At 33.6% G+C, this 17,623-nt stretch overlaps 1 protein-coding gene across 1 annotated transcript; it reads left to right on the forward strand.

The window, feature by feature from the left end:
- Positions 1-3,334: 3,334 nt before the first annotated feature.
- Positions 3,335-16,672, forward strand: LOC138944542 (intraflagellar transport protein 140 homolog; the record flags this gene model as incomplete). The annotated part of the gene is made up of 5 exons (XM_070315364.1): positions 3,335-3,826; positions 10,393-10,679; positions 10,754-11,030; positions 11,494-12,398; positions 13,941-16,672. Coding segments are annotated over 5 exons (2,274 nt in total), but the record flags the coding sequence as incomplete, so codon positions are not given.
- Between the last annotated feature and the right edge of the window lie 951 nt (positions 16,673-17,623).

The following is a 17,623-nucleotide window of genomic DNA, read 5'->3' on the forward strand; positions in this document are numbered from 1 at the left end:
AACATAAGATGATGTCATTGCTTTGACCTTGGATGGCATCATTAAGGTCAAGTCAAGGATACCTTTAATTTCTTAAATAGAACCCCCTATTCTTTATTGCATATTCTTATAGCTTATGTCGAGACCAAAACACTATAATAAAGTATTTTTTCATAAAGTACTTTTTGAGTCATTTTATATTTTAATCTGACATATTTTGACATAAAAAATAAAATATTTCGTAAAATATTCAGTTTTCGATAATCTTACCGTAATACTTTTATGTACAGAATAACGAGATAAATCAATTAGTATAAAAAAATAATTGTTTTTAAGAAAATTATTTACAATGTATTTTTTTAAATAATTATTTGTTTTTTTGGCACTAATTGATTTGTCTCATTATTCTGTACATAAAAGTATTACGGTAAGATTATTGAAAACTGAATTTTTTACGAAATGTAACTCAAAAAGTACTTAATGAAAAAATACTTTATTATAGTGTTTTAGAAAGCTCTCGAGATAAGCTACAAGAATATTAATAAAAAATAGGGGGTTCCATTTAAGAAATTAAAGGTGTCCTTGACTTGACCTTAACGATGCCATCCAAGGTCAAACCAATGACACCATCTTATGTTCCCCTCAAAACCATACAATTTTTGTTCAAAACGTTTTTCTCTAAAATGCTTAGTTTTTGAAAGAAAAGGGTTGTATGGATGGTCTAGGATACCCTGTATATGTATATATATAATGAATTTTTCCTTAATAAAATGTAAACTTATTACTATTATATAGGAATAAATATATTACATAGAAATAACAAAGAGTCTATTTCCTGGAAAAAATATGGAAAACTTAGAAATCTCGGAAATTTTTTTTATATCTGAAAAAATCAGAGAATTCTCGGGAATTTTATCGGAATTTAGGAAAGGGCCAAAGGGGAAAAGCATAAGTAAAAATTACCTCAGCACGTATCAAATCTAGATTGACACCATAAATTAGCGGATCTATGTGACTAAAAAATCCTGCAAATATCAACCTTAAAATTATATTTTTGTCAGAGTTACGGAGAGAGAAAGCAAAATCAAAAAAGTCTGCTATAACATATTTTTCCCAAATTTTTCGTAGTGGTACTTCATGGCAAAAAGTGATGAAAATCATGCATGTGACGCGGTACCACGCTTTCACAGCACACTCTCGCTCCAATCACATACTTTGAACCCGATTGACAGGTTGACACTATATTAAACTAATTTTAGTCTGTGATTATATGTCATTTTTGGCAACTCGAATCCGCTATTCATTTATTTTCAACTCTCTAAGGTTTACGACAGATAGCCGAGCGTTTTATTCTGAAAGCCAACTTCAGCCGTGACTTTTGCTTTCCGCTCGCATAAAACATTTAAAAAGAGCTATTAATAAGAATCTTTCGGTATTTCAGGATTCTTTTTAAAAACTGATTGATATGTATGCGCGACGCATAATAACTGCTAGCAATTAACGTATGCCCAGAAGTACATAATGCTAGCTTTAGTTTTTTGATAGTTATTTGTTTCTTTGATTAATACTGCGCAGACTCAATCTTCCAAATTTGCTATTCATTTATTTTATTTAACTCTCTGGGTTTTCGATAGAGAGCCGAGCGTTTCATTCTGAAAGCCAATTTCAGCCGTGACTGCTTTGCTGTGACTATTTTGATTTTGACATTCTCTTATGATTTTTCATCCTAGGCATTCTTAAATCAAGAAAAACGAAACTTCAAGTAACAAGCAGTACGAATAATCAAACGAACAAATGCGGTTAATCAAAAAAAGAAATGTATTTTAATTTTCATGAAAAATCATAAGAGAATGTCAAAATCAAAATCACAGCAGTCACGGCTGAAATTGGCTTTGAGACTGAAACGCTCGGCTCTCTATCAAAAACCCTAAAGCCTAAAGAGTTAAATAAAATAAATAGCAGATTTGGAAGACCGAGCCTGCGCAGTATTAATCAGAGAAACAAATAACTATCAAAAAACTAAAGCTAGCATTATGTACTTCTGGGCATACGTTAATTGTTAGCAGTTATATATCGCGAATACACATCAATCAGTTTTCAAAAAGAATCCTGAAATAACAAAAGATTCTTATTAATAGCTCTTTTCAGATGTTTCATGTGAGCAGAAAGCAAAAGTCACGGTTGAAGTTGGCTTTCAGAATAAAACGCTTGGCTATCTGTTGTAAACCTTAGAGAATTGAAAACAAATGAATAGCGGATTCGGGAGGTTGCCAAAGGTGACATATGATTACAGACTAATATTAGTTTATATAGTATCAACCGATCAGTCGGGTTCGAAGCTGGAGTGATGTGCTGTGAAAGCGCTGCATGCATGATGTTCATCATTTTTCGAAGTACAAAATCTCTACAAAAAAATTGGGAAAATTATAGGTTAAAGCAGACATTTTAAGGTTTCTTTAAAAAAAAATTGGAGGTGTAATTCTGAAACATAACCTCAAAAAAAATTTTGAAAAATTCAAATATATTTTTTTACCCGTATTTTTTGTCAGAATTTTTTCAAAATTTATTCTTAAAATAGTCTTATTGATGTTCATAACATATATTTTTTTTCATCAAAATTGGTTCAGCCGTTTTCAGAAAAATCACTTTTTCGATTTTGCTTTCTTCCTCCATAACTTCTACAAAAATATAATTTTAAGGTTAATATTTGCAGGATTTTTCAGTCACATAGATCCGCCAATCTGTGGTATCAATCTAGACTTGATATGTGCTGGGGCAACTTTTACTTATGCTTATCCCCCTTGGCCTTTTTCTCAAAAATTTTGTCTGATAATAATCCAAATTGTCAATTATATATGTTAAAATATATTATAAATATATATTTATCTCTGTTTATATATTCAATATCTAAAAAAATATTGAATATGCAGTACATATTTTTTATTGTAATTTTTAGTGATAAAATGAAAATGTTATACAAGTGAAAAATGTTTATCTTATAAAAACTATTCAGTTTTTTTTAGTATATTTATAAATCTAGCACTTGAAACTTAAGAGCCTTTGTGCTTTTCTTTTGTATGAGGAAAAAAGCATTAGAAAAGGTTCACAATAAAAAAAAATTTATTTTAAGTTGTACCAAAAAAATTTTTTAGAAATTCTCTTTATCTGGAATTTGAACCAAAATATTTAGAAGATCAGAGAATTTTCAGGAAATGTTACAAGATTTTAGTAGACATCCTGAAAAAATCATGAATTATAAGTTCTAAATAAGGAGACAAAAAAAATTAATATATAGTTATAATATTTAGCTTACAATGATTACTAATATTAATAATCTATAATTCTTTTTATTTAGATTACACAAGCTCCCGTAGTATTGGTATCATTATTTGCAACATCAGACCATAATATTGTTGTGCAAGATGTGAAACCGATAGCTGACGAGAATTGTCGATTGTTAGGTGTGCATTCGCCATATATCGTTATCCTGAATTCTGAAAAGAATTTGGATAGAAACAGTAAGATTGTGCAGCTATTGATGAGAGACTTTGAAGAATTGGGAGATTGCGATTCTATCACGAAAAAGGCAGTGATGGATTTCAGTTATCATATTAGTGTAGCAAATATGGAGGAGGCTTTCAAGGCCATTAAATCCATAAAAAACGAGGCTGTTTGGAAGAGCCTAGCTAAAATGTGTGTGAAAACAAAGCAATTAAACATGGCTCTTCTCTGTCTGGGTCACATGAAGCAAGCCAATGCTGCACGGGCTCTACGTGAAGCGATGCAAAATGATACTTTGAATTTAGAAGCACAAGTAGGAATACTAGCTGTTGAACTTGGTCTTTATGTAAGTCATTAAGTGTAGGGGAGACAGGGGCTGGTAGGCCAGTTTTTCAATATTTGGTTTTTAATGAAATACATGAAAGAAATATCATCGTAGCGTAAATATCATTGTAGCGTAAATATTATTGTCTTCGGTAAGATATATATTTGGCTATCGGATTAAATTCTTAAAGTTAGCTTAATTTGATGATAATTAATATATTTAAATATTGTTCTTATAGTTTCCATGTTGATCAACCAATCTCATTATCGGGGTTGGTTGACTTACAAAGGGGCAGGTTGACGGGAATTATTGAGAATGTTATTTGCAGTTTATCTCAGCAGTAATAAAATAGCACAATATCAGTGAAGTTGTTTTATTACAAAATATTAAGACTTCTGAGTAGTCGCTGCGGCCATATTGGAATGATGAAGTCAGAAGCGAGAATTGACGCTGAGAATTCTTGCGTGCCATTTTTAAATAAAAAAATATTTTAAAGAAACAAGACTACAAATCGCTTTAGTATATTTGTAAAATTGTCCGAAAACTAAGTTTTTTCATTGACAATTAATAAATAACCGTAAAATGAGTGTCAAAGTAAGCCTAGTCATGCGGGAAAATGTGGTTTGATGACTGTCGAAAGAAGCGAAAAATGTTCTTTCTACATAGTACTTTCCTTGCTAAGTTTTCGGGCAGTTTTATAAATTTCACAAATACATTACACATCACAACACTAGTATAAAGCGAATAATTACGAAATGGCATGCAAGAATAATTTGGGCTGTCAAGATGTCACTTTTCACGCCTCATAGTTCATCAATTTGCAGCGTGAGGCGCTGCATAAGAATTTCTGACATGTGGGTAACATTCTGATAACTTGTAGTTAACATGTAACGTATTGTTACGTCCCTGAGTTGCGTTAAATGCGATCGGTCTGAAGCGAAATCATAGAGGAGGATCGTCTCCAAGAGGTTATCATGGAATGTTGATAAACGGCAGTTATGTCAGACTGTGTAGCTGTCTTGCAGTACGGCCGTGTTTGAGACAGCTCCGTCTTTTACGTTCGGTTATCGTTTATTACGTTCTAATAAAGTTTTTTTTTTTTAAGCCAGTGTTTTTCTATTCGGGTGCGGAAGTGACGCGGTGTGTGAGTGTAAAGCGGTTGCATAGCGAGCTTCGATTAATCTCGAATCAGCAGACGCAACATTTTGGGAGCTCATTCGGGAGCGCACAATCAGCTATGGCTATAATTAAACGAGATTTAGCAACTGAAGTTACGAAAAAGGCTTCGAGCTGCAACTCTGCTCCATACCGCAGATCCGGAAATGGCGATGGAAACTGCGACGGTGTAAACCGCGTCACCAGGATCATCACTAGAGAGGATAACTCTTCAATCTGCGCTGCGGGAGATTCGATAGATACACAAAGAGCGTTTACAAGAGCGAGCTGAATTTAAGGCACAACTGCAGCAATGCAATGAAATGCTTCGCGGAATGGAGAAGAGGATGCATCAAATGGAACAACGCTTAAACGAGCTAAGTCGTCCCCATAATACAGAAATTGTGGGAGAAAATGGAGTTTCCACGGCTAGAAATATAACTAATGAGATCGGATATAAAATTAAAAACCGGATTTATTTGATGGAAGTGTCCCATTATCCATAGAATTTTTAAGTCAATTTGAATTTATTTCGAGAGCAAACAATTGAGCCGATTCCGCGAAGTCAGTAGCACTCGCCGCTTGTTTACGGGAAAAAGCGCGTTTGATTTTAGAATATTTTGGAAGTAGGGAACAATTCCAATTTGAAGATTTGAAAAATAAATTAGAATTGCGTTTCGGGGAGAGGCATCTCGCTCATACGTATTATTCGCAGTTTACCAATAGAAGATAAAAAGCGGAAGAAGAAAAGTTACCAACTTTGGGAGCGAAAATTGAGCGATTATCGCGTTTAGCTTCCCTCGAATGTATACATGAAGCTCGTGATAAGATTACCTGTGCTTAATTTATGGCTGCGATGACGAACAGATTTTTGAAGCGGACTTTACAATTAGAAAATGTTAATTCATTAAAATTCGCGGTAGAAAGAGCTATGACTATACAAGTAATTCGGAAGAATAATTTTTCTTTTAGAGAGGCGGCAGCGAACGATTCTTAATTATTTAACAAAGTTATAGTATTTATTAGTCGGAAAGGAAATCATATCTACATTTCGTTTAAACTTATTCTTAATTTATAAATACTTATTAAAAAAAACTGTAGTATTTATTTAAAATTGTTTATTTCTGTAAATTAATCTTCTTAAAAGAAAGGCGGTTAGAGGATAACGGACGTGAAGAGGAGCTAGAAAGAAAGATATGGAGAAACTTCTGATCTCAGAGAATAACGGACGTGAAAAAGAATTAGAAAGAAAGATATGGAGAAACTCCTGATCTCAGAAGACTGTTTCACCCGCGATTTTTGATCCGTGGTTTTCCAGTCGAGTCGTAGGGCGAATGCCGAGGCAAAGATTTGAGGAGTCCTTTTAGGATGTTGGGTCCACGGAGGATACCCTCCTCTTGTCTGAAGATTTTTCGTTTTCTAGTTTCCAGAGGAAGCAATGGAATGAGATCGGCGTGCAATTCGGTAGCCTGAGCAGCAGTTCGGGGTAAAACAGAAAGTCACATCAGAAACTTTGAAATTGATATTTTGAAGAAACTAAGGATTTTCTTGTTATCCTCCTGCATTAATTGTTGGGACGACAATCTTAGAAGAGGGGGAGTAATGTTATGTCCCTGCGTCGCGTTAAAGGCGATCGGTCTGAAGCGAGATAATAGAGGAGGATCATCTCCAAGAGCTTATCATAGAATGTTGATAAGCAACGACAGTCATGTCAGACTTCGTGTAGCTGTCTTGCAATACGGCCGTATTTGAGACAGCTCCGTCTTTTACATTCGGTTATCGTTTATTACGTTGTTGTGTTGTTGTTCTAATAAAGTTATACCCATTTCTTAAACGAGTGTTCTTCTATTCGGGTGCGGAAGTGATGCAGTGTGTGAGTGTAAAGCGGTTGCATAGCGAGCTTCGATTAATCTCGAACCAGCGGACGCAACAATATATATAGTATATTTATATATCTTTGTATATATCTTTTATATAGTGTAGTCTATTAGAAGTACCCTATTAGAAAAATATTTGAGCAAAGGAATGCTCAGTCATTTCCAAAAAAATTTGATTTAAACAATATGGCTTTTCTTATATTCGACTCTGTTATTCTGATTAGCAAGAAGACGGCGTAGCTCGGGCATTAAGAGCGTGGCAATCATGCATCAGATCCGGGTTCAATTATTGTTCCTAGCACTCTTTTTCTCATTCTTTTTTTTTTATACAATCTACCAACGAATATTTATTGATGTAAAATAAAGTTAATTTAACCAATTTTTTTTAATTTGCGCTTTCGAAAGGCAATTTTCTTTTAATTTACTCACGAAACTGGGCATAATTTTTATTCAACAATTCTATTATTTTATACATTCTACCCGATATAAAATGAAGCAAATAAAACGCTACTATTTGAACATAGTTATAATTTAATACAAAATTACAAATAAATGCGAAAAAATGTACCAAAACTTTTATTCATTCTTGTTATCATTATCATCAACATTTTCTGCAGATCGGCTACAACTTCGGATGATACTTGCCGTAGAAGCACGTGAAACAAATTATCTCACACCATACGCACTTTATAAAGTGCGTTTTGCATCCCGACATGCGCAATGCTTTTTCAAAAAGCTTGTTGAAGGAAACCAGACGGCGTTTACATTTGTAAAAATCGATCTTTCTTTTATCAATTTCGCAGCAAACCAAGCATACTTTAGCATGGGAAAAGACGCTCAATTAGTAGTGAACTAATGAATGTATTTTTATGGCATCTTCGCGCGATGCTTCGTGCTTTTACGACAAGTATCATCCAAACAGTTGTAACTGATCTATAGAGAGTGTTGATGATAGTGATAACGAGGATGAATAAAAGTTTTGGCACATTTGTTTGTAATTTTGTATTAAATTATAACTACGTTGAGACAGTGGCGTTTTATTTGCTTCATTTTATATCGGGTAGTATGCATAAAATAATAAGGTTGTAAATTGAATAAAAATTATGCAGTTTCGTGAGTAAATTAAAAGAAAATTGCCTTTCAAAAGAGCAAATTAAAAAAAATGTTAGTTAAATTAACTTTATTTTACATGAATAAATATTGGTTGCCAGATTGTATAAAAAAAGAATGAGAAAAAGAGTGGCAGAGACAAGAATTTAACCCGGGTTGGAGTGATAGCCAGAGCGCTTAGTGCCCGAGTTACACAGCCTTTTCACTAATCGATCTAAGGGAGCCAAATTTAAGGAAAGCCATATTGTTAAAATCATTTTCTCGTAAATGGTTGAACTTTGTGCCCTATTCCTTTGCTTAAGTACTATTCTAATAGAGTATTATACTGTATAAAAGCCTTTTTCAATTCAGTGACCCCAAGATCCCCCCCTCTCTTATTAGTTTCAGGAACGTCCGCATCACAAATAATAGCACAATACTCTAGTAGCATAAATTCTCATTAAAATTTTCTATTCAATATTATATTTTGTATTAATAATAAAAATAATTATTATTCTATTATTAATTACGTATATGTTCTATAACAATTTAAAACAAGCTGATTTGTGCAAATTAAAAACTTGCACATGGCTTCCTCATCATTTTATCTCACAAAATTTAAACTCCTTTAAGCATGCGGATTTTTCAATTTTTGCTTTTTCATAGAGGAAGCTTTGTGAGCGAAATCAAAAGATAAAGAAGCAATCACCGATCCTCACTAAATTCAATACCAACCATCTTTTAATGATATTCTATTTATGTAAAAAAATTTAAACCGATATTTAAAAATTTGCAAAAGTTACAATGTGTACAGACATTTCTTAAAAAATTCAAAATTTTATAAAAAATGAACTCTTTCACCGATTCTCACCAAATTTAATACCAACTATCCTTTAATAATAATCTATCCATGTAAAAATATTTAATCCGATATTTCAAAATTTGCGAAAGTTACGACGTGTACAGACATTTCTTAAAAAATTCAAAATTTTATAAAAAATGAACCTTTTCACCGATTCTGATCAAATTCAATATCAACTATCCTTTAATAATATTCTATTCATATAAAAAAAATTAACTAGATATCTCAAAAATTGCGGAAGTTAGCAGTTGCACAACAAATTGCGTACATATGGTACATACATACATACATACATACATACGTACATACATACGTACATACATACACACATACATACATACAGACATTTTTTAAGAACATTATTTTTTGACGTTATAGAACATTCTGAATACATTGGCATAAAAAACTCGAAAAAAATTTTGTCACGAGAACAAAGCTTTCTCTCTAAGGAAGTAATATTTATATTTTATTGTTACTAGAGTATTGTGCTATTACATTTGTGATATACACGTTTCTGAAAAAGTGATGCGCTTCTTAGTTACGATACGGCATGCATTGCTAAAGCCTATCGCATAATGCAAAGGAACAGACAATAGGAACAGGGAATAACACAGGCAACAGAAATAACCACATTTCAACTTATCAGAAACTGTGTATCAACGCACAATGGAATGTGGAATAGGCAACAGGATTAAAATTTCCGACGCGTTGGATTTCCTATTGTCTATTCCATATGTTGCTGTTCCTTTGCATTGTGCGATAGGTTTAAGAATCGAGCGGTAAGCTAAAGAGGGAAACACTAAGTGTGAGTTAAGAAATCCAGCCGAAAACCGAAAGTTACTAATAAATCCTACTCAGTTTACTTATATGGTAAGTCGTTAGACAGGGTTTTATTCCTACCGCAGCATTTTTATTCCCATATCAACTCTGATTTTCATGACGACTACTCAGGAGCCTTAATTATTTCTGATGACATAAGCCATATTTTAAAATTAACTGTCAATTATATGAATGAGCTAAACAATACTTTAATAAATAAAAGATAAATCCGCGTTTATAATAAAAAAATAAAGTAAACTTCCTTTTAAATAGTAATATTATATTCTCCCTTATAATAAATAAGTCTATAACAAATAAGTCATTATATCATAATACCTCAAAGGTAGTTAGTCAACAAGCCCCGAATAGTTATTTTTATTTCAAATCTTTATTTAACTTTTAAATATTTATGGATCCAAGCAGAAATGGTCCCAATCGCTTGTCTAATAAACAAACTAAAATAGTACTATGACATTTTTTTATAGCTATATAAAACGTGAAAACAAAAAATCTCTGAAAGAAATATTTACATAGTCAATTTTTTGATATACTTATTATTTTGTAATGACATGCGACCATGGCATTGCATCTGGCGTAATTGAAGAAGGAGAAATGCTTGCTTCTGCAGTGAATTTTGGCGCGATCAGGCTCGCATCCATGCAAAGTTATTGATTATTAGTTTACCTATCCCTACAGGCAACTAGCCCTGGTCTCTCCTACATATAAATATTTTTTTAATTAAAGTTGCAAATTTACTCAAAATATGTATGGTCTCTAAACCACAGACTGATGCTGAACATTTATTTCGAGAAGCAAAACGTCTGGATCTGCTAGGACAACTATTCGAAGCACGGAACAAATTCAAGGAAGCAATTGAATTAGCCAGCAATGAAAATAAGATTTGCGAAAAAACAAGCTATTACAATTACGCTCGTACACTGGAGCAGCAAGGTAAAATAGCAGAAGGTATCGATATGTATACGAAAGCTGATTGCCATCGATTTGAAATACCCAGAATGCTTTTGATGAGACCTCGGGAGCTCCTCACATATCTCAATAATTCCGAAGAATTGTAAGTGATTAATATTAATATTAATATAAAAAAAAAATCATTTATAATAGAGTTATATTAATACTTTCGCATAGAGAAATTAAAAATTGGCATGCCCAATACACCGAATCGACTGGCGATATGGAGACCGCTTTGCATCTTTACGAGCAGGCAAAAGATACTTTGTCAATGACAAGACTACTTTGTTATTTCAAAAGAGAGGACGAAGCATGCGAACTAGTAACTAAAACAGGTCATGACGCATCAGCGTATCATCTTGCTGCGCATTACGAATCGAAGAATAATGTGACACAAGCGATTCATTTTTATACAGTCGCTAAAGCTTATACGAATGCGATTCGACTATGCAAGGTGAAATATTTAACATTACACTATAGAAGTTTCCGCTTAAATGACACATTTTACCTTTTTTTTACCGATTAAATGTTCAACTTTCCATCTTTCTATCTTCTGAATGAATGAGCGAGAGAGGGAGAGGGAGGGAGGGAGAGAGAACGAAATCCACGAACGAGAGCCATGAATTTTTTTAATTTTTATTTTACAGCCGACATATAAGGCCGTAAGAAAAGTTGGAATTTTTCGTAACAATTTCACCTTAGCTCTCTGTTCTTATTCTTGTCCTTGGCTAGTTCTTTATGTTATAATTTTTGAAAGAGGAACAATTCCGCGTATGGCTTATATGTTGCTAGTAGTTTCCAATCAAGTTTCCACATTTAAAGCAATATTAACTAGAACAATTCACTTTTATACGTTTTATTTAACTTATTTTGGTTTGCTTAAAAAGGTGTTTCCAAGTTTTATATATTATCTGCAGGAGCATGATATGCTGGAAAAACTGTGGCCTCTGGCCATATTAGCGCCACGGCATTCGCAGATAGACGTTGCCAAGTTTTATGAGGATAACAATCAACCAGATCGTGCAGTGCTATTATATCATAAAGCTAATCTCTTGCATAAAGCTTTAGATGTTGCGTTTAAAACGCGACAATATAGCGCGTTACAGCTAATTATCATGGATGTAAATGCGGATTCCGATCCAACATTGATTCGCAAGTGCGCCGATTATTTCATGCAAAATGACCAAATCGACAAAGCGGTAGATTTACTCGCAACTGGCAAAGACTACATGGCAGCTTTAGAGCTGATCCAACAACATAATGTCGCGTTAACCGAAGAGCTCGCGGAAAAATTAACAGCTGAAAAAAAAAATGATGACGATGTGGAATATGAACGTTTGAGAATCTCTATACTTGAGAAAATAGCGGAGATCAGTTTCGATCAAGGAAATTATCACCTTGCGACCAAAAAATTCACACAAGCTGGGAACAAGCTGCGCGCTATGAAAGCATTGCTCAAGTCTGGCGATACCGAAAAGATCTGTTTCTTTGCGCAAGTCTCGAGAAATAGCGAGATCTACATTATGGCGGGTAATTATCTGCAATCTCTAGATTGGCAGAATCAACCGGAGATTCTGAAAAACATTATCAGTTTCTATTCCAAAGGCAAAGCAATGGATCTATTAGCAAATTTTTATGTGGCATGTGCACAGGTAGAAATCGATGAATTTCAGAATTATGAGAAAGCGCTGGATGCATTGAATCAAGCTAGTAGGTGTTTAATTAAGGTAATGGCACCGCGTGATCCGGATGTTCACAAACGAGCGGTGGAATTAGTCAACAATAGGATGTCAACGATTAAACGCTATTTGGATATTAAAAGGTAAACTCAAAATCCTAATACTAAATTTATTAGTACAAATTAATTCAAATTCGATCAGTGACTTTGTTACGTAAAAGTTCGTGAGAAATTAGATAAAAATTAAATGTAAATTAAATTTATTAAAAAATGTAAATAAAAATAAACATTTTAATATAAGCATAGATATTTATGAGGTGATACAATATTTATAATATTGCAAATAATGGAGTGTAAAACAGACAATTGAAAGATTCAATTAAACAAATAATTCAGAAACTACATCGTCGTTGAAATTGCATTATCAAGAAACAAATTTCAGACAATAACTTTGGGATTTTAAAGAAAACATATGATAGTACAATGGATTTGGCTTTTGGGTGGCTGTAGCATGGTATTTTCAAGATCAGCTGGACTTTTAAAAATAGAAACCTCCATTTTTTTGCATGTTCTTATAGATGCTGAGTTGAGGCGTTTCCAAAATGTCTTAAGAACTATATAATCAATTTTAATTGTTCTAATCTCGAATTTTATAAATACCAAGATCTTTTAACTCTATATCAAGATGATTCTCCTAAGTTCGAAGATTTAATTAAATCGAGATTGTCTGAAAATAAAAATGAAACGCAAAATATAACATTGTGTAATTCAATTTATTATATGCATAAAACTTGTTGGCTATTTATATGTAAATATTCTATTCTAATAATAAAAGTGGCGATGGAGAGGGAGAGTGGGAGAGAGGGAGAGAGGGAGAAATTATTGTTGTTATTGCTTATATAGTTCACATTAAAAGTTATTAGTGTTTTTCATGAAATGTTATGCCATTAGAATGCGCGAATACAAATGTTATGTGAACATGAGGCGTCGAATTTGGATTTTGCGAGAAATTGCGATCAATATATGGAAATATATACAGAAAATAAGATTATGGTACTGCATCTTATAGTAAACGGAAATCCAACAAAGAAAAGAAAAAAAAAGAAAAAATACGTATATGATTCAAATGTTGTTTTCTAACAATTATTTGTCAGGCTGAGGAAGTATATAAATGAAGTGAGGGGCGGATTTAAGGCGATAAGAGGCACGAACCAAGCATCCATCTCTTCAGTGGTAGCGGCACTGCCGTATCTGTGTAGGGCATTTACACACTTCCTCAGCCTGACAAATAATTGTTAGAAAACAACATTTGCGGATCTGGAAAAGTATGAGACACGAGTGGCTGAATCGGGAATCGAACCCGAGTCTTTCGTTTTCCGGGCAACTGAGATATTCAGACCTCACATCTTATGTCACTTTTAACAGAGTTTTATACGATTCCAGAACGATGTTGAAGAAGAATCGAGTAAGATTAAAATATTCTGCTCTATCATTTGCAATATTATGGATATTATATTGTCGTACAAAAATATTGTGCTTATCGGTTTATAAATATTAATCTATAAGTCTATTCTTATTTAAATAATGGAAGTTTTTTCCACTTTTTATTCCTACACATTATATTAATTATGAGATATACAAATATTTTTTTCGTATATTCAACTATTTTTTTTACTTGTTATGTAGATTATTTGAGAAGGGTGAGACAGAGACGGCAATGCAACAGATTCGATATTTACTAGATTCCCAAGGACCCAGTCTGGAACAGTCGGTGCGTCGCGGCGATTTATTCGCGACAATTACACAGCATTATGCCAATATAGGGGACACTGAGAAAGCTAAGGCTACCATCGAAGAATTGAAACGCTTGGTACCAGGAATTAATTTGAGTTATTACTTTAACATAAATCTTCTTGAGCTATTGGGATACAAAATGACAGTGGAACAGCAGGATGGTTCCGATAAGGATGATGGAATTGAAGAACTCTTAGGAGAATAAAGTTTCATTAAAAATTAATAAGTAAGGAATTAATAGATAAAAAATAATTAAATTATAAATACGAGTGTATCTCATAGAAGTAGCAGACACGGAGACATGTCTAAATCATTGCATGTGTGAATGCTGAGAACGCCTTTGAAAGAGCATACTCAACTGGCAATTACCCCTAAACAAGTGAGGATTGAATCGGGATCTGCCGAATACGAGTCGAATGTTCACTCAAGAAGCTGTGCATTATATAGCTTAGTAAGTCATATTAAGAATGTACTGGTGCTAACAGTCTAACATTGACAATACTCTGAAAATTTAATAGATTGTTTATTATCTCTATTTATTATCTGAACATGTAAAATCTGATTCCCTAACCGGTTCATGAGTCATTCAACTTTTAATTTTGCATGAGTTCTTATGGACTAATATATTAACTAGCATATTTCATTATACAGGGTGTCCGACAAATAAATGACCAAGCGAAAAGTGGAGATAGATGAGGTCAAACTGAGTCGGAAAGTCCTGCACCATTTTTTCTTATAACGTTTAATAATGGAGTTATTATTGAGTAAAGTCTGGTCAATCAGCGCCGACCTTTAGCTGGGCGCACGTCGTGAACCGCGCGCCTGATAATATGCGGTAGTCACGGTCTTACATACAGGTCTGGAAACTTGTAGGATGAGGGTGTCTCCGATTTTGAAGCAAGGATGGTAGTTCTCGCTTCCGCCACCTGCAACAATGTAACCTAGGGGCACAATGCACGCTTTTGGCATATGCAATTTGCAATATATTTTGAATACTTCAGTGATAAACGTTACAACATTTACTATCCCCCGCACGAGACTATACGACTGATGACTCTGATGACAGTGATGAGTGATGACACAACGGTAGCTTTGATGAGGTTATCTGCTGCTATATATTTATAGATACTAGACCCCAGTATTGTAGCACATCTATTTGAATGGATGGGAAACTGAGGTTCATGCCTCAAAAACGGTGACACTCCCCACCACTAAAAAACACCGAAGTTTCCAGATCTATATGTAAGACCGTGGCAGTGGTGCACACTTCACGGCGCGCGGCTCATCAACGTGCGCCCGGCTAAAGGTTGGCACTAATTGGCCAGACTTTATTCAACAATAATTTCTTTATTAAGCATTATTAAGAAAATGGTTCAGGATTTTTCGACTCAGTTTGATCCAATCTACCTCCACCTTTCATTTGGTCACTTACTTATCGGACACCCTATATAAACGAAATTATGAAGAAGCACCATTGTCAATATTCTGAAACTTTGTTTGTGAGTAAATAAAATACTGAGCATCGTTTTTTAAAAAAGTTGATATCTATTCACTAACTCGTTATAGAGTTATTAACACAGACTTCTATATAATAGAACTATCTAGAATCTCGACCGCTAACTCCCTTATATACTGACCAACAAATTGACCCCAAAAAGTATGTATCACATATGAGAAGTAAAAATCTACACATCCGTGATCTAAGTAGGAATCATGTGTGTATGTGCTGTGTGCGCATGCGTTGTACATACTTTTCGGGGCTATGTGTTCGCAGGAGTTAGCGATCTAGTATTATATAGAAATCTGTGGTTATTAATTAAAAAAGCAATGCGAAATTCCGAAAATGTTACTAATATACGCAACATCTTTTTTTTCTTACGGTTGGTTTCAGGTGAAATTCACCAAACGTTTTTTGTTTTTTGTTGACGATCATAAAATTTGCAAAATGTACAAATATATTTATTTGTAGTGCCAAAATCAACTGGCATTATTTATATCCTTTACACTTTTACATGATAGAAACACATATGATACATACCTTAATCCAAAAGCGTAGAATTTTATCAATTTCAAATTGAAATAACTTTTGTCTGGGATTGTATAGCCAGTACATTCTTAAGTTAACCACCCAGTCAGCCAGGTCTGTTCTAACAGATATTGCCAAGTGCTTGCTACAAATTATTGTCAGCAAAAAGGCTACAAATTTGGTACAAGAGTTGTTATTACCGATTAAGCTGGCAGATTGCCGCCAAGAATCAAGCAAAGCTTGCTAACATAACTACACAGCAAATTGGCGACAGAAACCGAGCAAAGCTTGCTGACATGACTGACATCAGATTGTCGGCAAAAACTGAGCAGGATCTAGAGTGCGCAATCTGATGGCAAATTGGCAGCAAAAACCGAACAAAATCTGCAGCTTATTACAAAGTATTATAAAATAGTTCAGTCGCTTATCGCTATGCGGCGCGTTATTCATTATCTATACCCGTATTCAAATTCTTGTCATGAGTGTATATAAAGTCTACAAAATCCTAATAATATTATAATATATATATTTCTATCAGTTCAATTTTTGACATAATTCTTATACAGGAAATTCAGATATTGAATTGATTTTTGGCAAATCGGACAGATAATTGTTCGATTTTCACTTATTCAAACAATTTCTGTCCAAAAAGATCTTTAATTTTATAAATTAAGTTATTTGAATTTACTTATATGTTTTAACATATTAATATATGATTTTATATAATGTCTAATTATCTAATGGTCATTTTATGACCAAAACTTATCATCATTTTGTTACTTAGGGTTAAGGCTTTAAATCTATTTAAATATATACTTTTATATGAATGGCCAAAAGCTGCAGAATTTGTTCGGTTTTTGCTGACAATCTGCTATCAGATTGTCTTGCGCAGATCTTGGTCGATTTTTGCCATCAATTTGACGTCAAATCATGTCAAGCTTTGCTCGGTTTTTGCCGTCAATTTGCTGTCAGGTTATGTCAACAAGCTTTGTCACCAAAACACAAGCTTAATGCGGACACAGATGGCACTGGATTTGTTACCAAGTTTTGAGCGAATTTGATGCCAATTTGGCAACAATTTGTTATCAAATTGCTTACTGGGCAATAACAATTCATAAAAAAGGAAAAGCATCAGAAATAAGAAGTGAAAAGCAAATTTTGCTGCAGTAGAGTTTGTATATAATATGCTTAATTTGGTCTTATAATAGATCTTATATATACCTTGCTGTTTTTTTTAAATAATACACAATATATACATACATATAGCCACGCACATTAATCATACGAAATACCAGGCCTGTATTTAGATACCTTCTCGTAATAGCCAAAATATGAAATATAAAAAAAGTCTACTGCAAATGTACGCGGGCAGTCACTAATTAAATTTATACCTACAAACGGGCAGTCAGTAATCGAATTTTTAAACAGTAACGAAATATATTGTATGAATGTATGTGAAGTCGCGTGAAATCAAAACCTTAATAGATGCAAAAAGAATAATGTAATCAAAGAAATACACACACAGTACTCTGCGTTGATACCACTGCTT

The sequence above is a fragment of the Polyergus mexicanus genome, unplaced genomic scaffold (genome assembly GCF_030449975.1).
Source record: "Polyergus mexicanus isolate NDT 795.1 unplaced genomic scaffold, iyPolMexi1.0 SCAF_253, whole genome shotgun sequence".
NCBI classification, from domain to species: domain Eukaryota; kingdom Metazoa; phylum Arthropoda; class Insecta; order Hymenoptera; family Formicidae; genus Polyergus; species Polyergus mexicanus.